The sequence below is a fragment of the Apodemus sylvaticus genome, chromosome 5 (genome assembly GCF_947179515.1).
Source record: "Apodemus sylvaticus chromosome 5, mApoSyl1.1, whole genome shotgun sequence".
Lineage (NCBI taxonomy): Eukaryota > Metazoa > Chordata > Mammalia > Rodentia > Muridae > Apodemus > Apodemus sylvaticus.
Genome location: NC_067476.1, coordinates 139,270,632 through 139,276,631, shown reverse-complemented (window position 1 = coordinate 139,276,631; position 6,000 = coordinate 139,270,632). Strand labels below are relative to the sequence as shown.

At 52.2% G+C, this 6,000-nt stretch overlaps 1 protein-coding gene across 1 annotated transcript in view; it reads right to left on the bottom strand.

The window, feature by feature from the left end:
* Nucleotides 1-633: 633 nt before the first annotated feature.
* Efcab8 (EF-hand calcium binding domain 8) overlaps nt 634-6,000 on the bottom strand; it is a 63,516-nt gene continuing 58,149 nt past the window's right edge. Inside the window, exons 23-26 of the mRNA XM_052181718.1 lie at nt 4,009-4,141; nt 2,213-2,408; nt 2,044-2,142; nt 634-1,254 (exon numbers count right to left, since the gene is read on the bottom strand). Of these exons, the coding sequence (XP_052037678.1) occupies nt 817-1,254; nt 2,044-2,142; nt 2,213-2,408; nt 4,009-4,141 (866 nt within the window). The 3' untranslated portion in view covers nt 634-816. The remainder of the gene's footprint in view (nt 1,255-2,043; nt 2,143-2,212; nt 2,409-4,008; nt 4,142-6,000) is intronic.

The window sequence follows — 6,000 nt, the reverse complement described above, 5'->3', positions numbered from 1 at the left end:
TGATGTCTGGGGCTGCTAAGAGGTGGCCTGGCGCCACATCCCTGGCAAGGATAGGCTCTGGTGACTCTGCTCTGCACAGTCACAAGCCATGTTCCCCCAAAGGGCCCCTGTTCAAGTTGGTGCGACCTCAGGCTTCATGGCCTTTGAATGGAATCTTCTGTGTCTAGGATTCAACATACGGCCCAGAGCTAGCCTTCTGAAAGGGACAGACCAGGCAGAGCTTGGGACAGGTGCTTCTGGCCAAGAAGGATGCTTCAAATCCAGAGTTGGAGCCATCTGCTTACATACTCAGATATCCTTGATACGAGGCACAGAGAAACTTCCAAACTAGAGCTGGGGGCTGATGGCCAAGGAGGACAGACATCAGGACAAAGGACAAGCAGTCACTCAGCACAGAATGACTTCTGTGAGGTTGAATCAGGCTGCTGAACTATCGCGCACCTACCATATGAAGCCACACAGAGCCCTAGTGGGGTCAGCCTGAGGTATGGGCCCCTCGGTCTGCTCAAGGCCTTTCCAGGCATTGTGAGCTGTCCTATAGCATAGCAGGGACCTAAGAGGGTGAGAGACATAGCCCAGCCATGTCACCTGTAGGACTCTAACTCAGGAGAATATTTATTTTCTTTTCTTCTCAAGAATTGTGCAGAGCCACAAGACAGCTGGAGTTATCCAGAGAGAAGCAGTATGGGAGGAAAGGGCTGCATCCTCCCGGTCCGGCAGGAAGTGAGCCAGGGACATGCAAGACCCTATAGGTCCCCTGCTACAGAATAGAGAGAAAAATGAGCACACCTCAATACATGAGGTGGGAGCTCCACTTCACAGAGGACATGAGGGTGGCTCCCCAGGGGTTCGGATGCTGCAAGAAGGAGATAACATCTGGCCTTGGGATCTCTGACCTCGTCGGGGTAGACCCAAGGTCTGCGGTGGTGTAGAAGAACTAGAATGGACCGGAGAGGCTGATGAAGGCCTCAGGAAGGAGGTGGAGGAAAGGGGCTTTAGGGAGGTAGACCAGTTGGACGGTGATTGTCCCACAGAAACCATGGAGAGGGAGGAGTGTGTGGCAGCAGGGGAGCTGCCAGCTGCCACGTCTGGGACCATCTGACCCCGGAAAGACTCCATATCACTCCGGATGTCACTGGCCACCCAGCGGATGTGCCGGCCTTCTTGATCCAGTATCTTGTGCATCAGGAAGTCAGGCTGTTGGATCGGCGTAAGATCAGTGAAGGACAGGCATTGGTAGATCTGAGGAGAGATCTGGGAGCAGAACAGGAGGTGAGACCAAGAGCGAGCTTGCAGCAAGGGTGTGCCCACCGGTCTTCCCATGCAGAGTCCAATCTCTAGTGTTGTGGCTGCACTAAAGACCACAGCTGTGGGCCCCACAGAGCCCTCAGCAGCCCCACCTCCTGACTCTCTCCTCCTTACACTTGTCTGTGAGGTGGTTCTGACACCAGGACTTTTCTGAACTTTCAAGCAAGGCCATGAGTTGGACCTCAAGTGGGGCCTGACACACACCTCCCTGGACCTGCCTTAGGTCTCCCCAAGCTGGGTAAGGAACCTCCAGGACCCTCTCATACAAACCTATACAATAGGCATGTAGTCTTTGGCATCATGAGAGCGCCCACAATGCCTAAGTCACATAGGTGGGAGAGGTTAGGCAGGGTCTGTGCAGGCAAGAGGTAAGAGTTTGACTGGCTTTTTAAGGTCTCTGATTCCCCCTCTCCACTCCTCTGTATCCCACTGTGCACTTGGTGTACCCATATGCCTCACACCTACTCTCTGTCATCTACACTCATGCTTTCAGGGCCAGTTCATCTGCTAGTGAGTAGCCAGACTATAATGGTGCCTAGGGGCAGCAAACAGAAAAGGCCAGAGGAAGACCACCCCTCCATAAGTCCAGTGGCCTGTGTCTTCAAAGACATGATCTCTGCCAACAGAAAACATCCCAACCTGACCAGTTTATGTCAGAAACAGAAGCCACAGGCCTGGTGGGGTCTGCTGGCCTCCAATGGCCCTGACATCTCGGAGGCCACCTCACTTCCTCACCTGCTGCCTCATCCAGTTAAACTGCGCTCTGGAGGTCAGGAGTTTGGGGTTCCGAACGCGCACCTTGGGCTTGTATGCTGCTCCCACAATTTTGCTTGCCTGCCAGAGTCACAAGGTAAGAACAGTAGCCACGAGCCAGGGTCCCCCTCCCTCACCAGACTGTCTCCACCTGCTTGTCCTTGATCCATCGATTCCAGCTCTCCTCGATGTCTTCGACAGAAGACTCTCTGGTCCACGGGGATATGAGGGACATCTGATGTAACCTGGACCATGCCTCAGTTTCTTTCTCAGCTTTCCCATGCAGAAGGGCCATCAGCGCGGCCTGTTCGCGCCGCTGGTACACCAGGGCTTCAGCCAATTCCTTGCTATGAAAAGCTTCCTTCACAACATGCGCTTCCCAATTCACTACCATCTGCACCCCAGCACCCCTGCAACCACCACCACCCCCCTGCATGCACATACACACACACACACACACACACATACACCATTCATGCAGAGGACCTTCCCTTTCTGGGCCTGACCTTCTCCAACCTTTCCTGCCCTGCCCCAAGCCCCAGAACTGTATGCAACATGAGCAAGACCCAGATGGACTGGCCCAAGATTTTCTGTGTTTTCTTCCATTCGAATTCAACTAGACCTCCCTGGTGGGATATTTAAACATCTCCAACCCAGGGAAGCTCTGTCTCACCTCTCTAATCTCCCACAACAAGCCTGCCCCTCCAAAGACAAGTACACCTTGGAGAAACCACAGCAACCGTAAAGATGCCACAGCTATCTGGAAAATTCCTACTCACATATCAAAACCAACTCTGCAAAGTTTCCTAGGAAGGCTTCCTCATCTAATCCAGTCAGGCCCACTGCTACACAACCACTGTTCTTACTATTCCCAATAATTATCAGAGGAACCTCAGCTATGAATGCACACAGCCATCTCCCCCTTGTGGCTTCTCTAAGGTTAGGCCTATGTGTGATGCCAATGTAACTGAAGGCCTTGTCATGAGAGGCACTGTGCCGCAATTCCAGTCATCAATAAATGAAAGAGAGGGGAAAAAATATTGAGGCTGGGTCCCTCTGTTGTAGCTCTGGCTGTTTTGAAATTCTGTAGACCAAGCTGGCCTTGAACTCACAGAGATCAGCCTGCCTCTGCCTCCTGACTGCTGGAATTAAAGACATGCAAAACCATGCCCAGCAATTAAAAAAAAAAAAATGTGAAGACACTGAAATCATTTGAAATTTGAAGAATAAGAATGTAGTAGGTGGTGGGAAGGAAGCCAGAGGAGAAGCAATATCTGGAGGAGCAGCCTCCTCTCCCCCACGCATCACACAGATGTCCCTCAGGACTTTGTTAGGCCTGGGCAGCCCCCCTGTGGTAATGACCTCTACAGGTGCCACTCTGCAGGGTTCCAGCTGGGCTGCTCTTCCTTGTTGGCATTTAGTCTAGGCTCCACCCCACAGCTGCCTGGCAACACCCAGGTGGGCCTGACTCACTATAAAAAGGGCTGCTTGCCTCCCTCCTCTCTCTCTCCTGCTCTCTTCTCTTCTCCTCTTGCTCTTGTTCCCTTACCCTCTTCCCTATCTGTCTCCATTCCCCTCCCTTCTCTCACCAGCCAGCCTCCTCCCCTCCTCTCTCCTCTCCTCCCCTCCCCCCTTTCTCTCCTCCCTCGACTCCCCTCCCCATGCCCTAAACTCTAATCTATACTATTCCGTGTGGCTGGTACCTCAGAGGGAAAGGAAGCCTCAGCATGGGGCCGGCAGAGGCACACCCCCTCCCGCCACACCTTACCACACCACCACTACACATATTCCTGGCCTTTCCTTTCTTTTTATAAAACACAACATTCCTGACTGCTTGGTTTGGGCACTGGGATGGCTAAATGGGGCCCAGGTTGCCTTCAGACCCTAAGCTTCTCACCCCGTGCCAGGCTGGGGCCAGGGAGCCCCGGGTTGGCTACAGGGACTCACTCCAGCTCCAGGAAGGAGTGCTTGAGGGTGGCGTCGGTTAGGTCAGGCTTCTTCTCCAAACTCGCTGCCTGCTCCAGCCTATCCGTCACCGCAGCCTCTTGCAGTCTGTTCCAAAGAGCCAAGCCAAATGTTCCTGTCATGAGACCAGACCCTGTTCAGAACCAGGACTCTGAACCCCACTGCCCTGCCCCCCATGCCACCCACTCAGCCAAACACTGAGTGTCTGCCCGGATGGCAGGTATCACGCTGGCGATACCAAATCTCTAGACTTGCCAGGCTCCAGTTCTAGGAAATACCTGGAGCTCAGGCCTAAAGTGTCCTGAACCCTGTGTAGGCTGATATGGGAAGAACACTGTGGAGAAGGCCCAGTGATCCTCAGTCAGGTTCCTGGCAGCTTATGTGTGAAATGACAAGGGCATAATAAGGCTGGGACCTGTCTAGGTGAGATCTGGGGTGGAGCAGAAGAAGAGAGAGATATTAGAGTCCTGCTCTGGTCCTGACATGGGTGACCAGACCTCAGTCCCCAAACCCATGTGACAGAGAAAGAATCAACTTCTGTGAGTTCTGATCACCACGTGTGTGCAGTGGCACAGGTACGTCATGTGTGTGTGATCCACCCCTCCCCAACACACACAATAAATAAATAAATAAATAAATAAATAAATAAATAAATAAATAAATAAAGGCCATTCTCCTGCTATGGAACTGTGAAATTAAGAAACAGAAAAGAGACAGGTTGTAAAATCCCATTTTGGAGAAATTACGAAAGAGCTAGAGCAGTAAACATTGCTAGCATTTTGTCTAGGCTCCACCCCACAGTTACCTGGCAACAGCCAGGTGTGCCTGACTCACTATAAAAGGGGGTGCTCGCTCCCTCTGCTCTCTCGCTTTGTTGCTTCTACTCTGTCCTCTCACCTCTTCCCCCCTCTCTCCATTCCCCTCCCCCTCTCTCCACATGCTCATGGCCGGCCTCTGCTTCTCTACTCTCTCCTTCTCTCTGCCTTTCTCTGTCTCTACTACCCTCTCAACTCCCCTCCCCATGCCCTGAGTAAACTCTATTCTATACTATACAGGTCCTGTGTGGCTGGTCCCTCAGGGGAAGGGATGCCTCAGCATGGGCCCACGGAGGCACCCCCTACCCCACTCCTGACTACACCTCCACCAAACATATTCCTTCTCTTTTTATAAAACACAACAAATACAAGAGCAACTAAAAATAACAGAGAAGTCTTTGCAGGAAACACGGGTCTGGACATCACTCTTGTCAAGAGTTCCTGGTATGTGTCTTGGCTTCGAGAGAGCCAAGCTTGGCCTAGACGGAAGGATGCAGCTGTGAGACCAGCTGAGCTCTTGCCAGCCCCACAGCTGGCAGGCTGAGTCTCCATCCAAAATGTACAAAACCCTGTGAGGAGTGCGGTGAGCACTCAGGGTCATAAAGCTGAGCTGGAATGAGATGGAGAGAGAGAGACAGAGACAGAGACAGACAGAAAGATACAGAGAGAGAGAGAGAGAGAGACAGAGAGAGTCCCCAGAAGAAGCCCAACCAAGTCTGCTTTGAAATACCCAAAAATATGGTAAACCAAGTCTCCCTAAATCCACTCTCCAGTCCCTCCAGCTCAAACCCAGCTGAAAGAGGTGAGAAAACACATGCTGGGGGGTGGGGGGTGCAGGGGGGAGAGGAGGGAGCAATGCCACCTCAGTCTTCAAGGATCAATTGCACACATCCAGGAAAACCTCACTGAGTTCTGTTTTTTAAATGTTCATTGGTAAACTGTCATTTTGAGCTCCCTGAAAAGCCAGCTCTGAAAGTGGGGTGACCCACTCCCAGCTCCCTGGGTTGTAACTCAGGTGTATTTATCTTAAAAGATCCCCTGTCCTGGTTCACACTGGGCCCCTGACTCTGCAGGGAGAACAGGAAAGCAGCAAAACAGTCCAAGAAGCCCACACAGGCAGCATTGCTCTGACAGAGCCAGAGACAGAACCACATAAAGA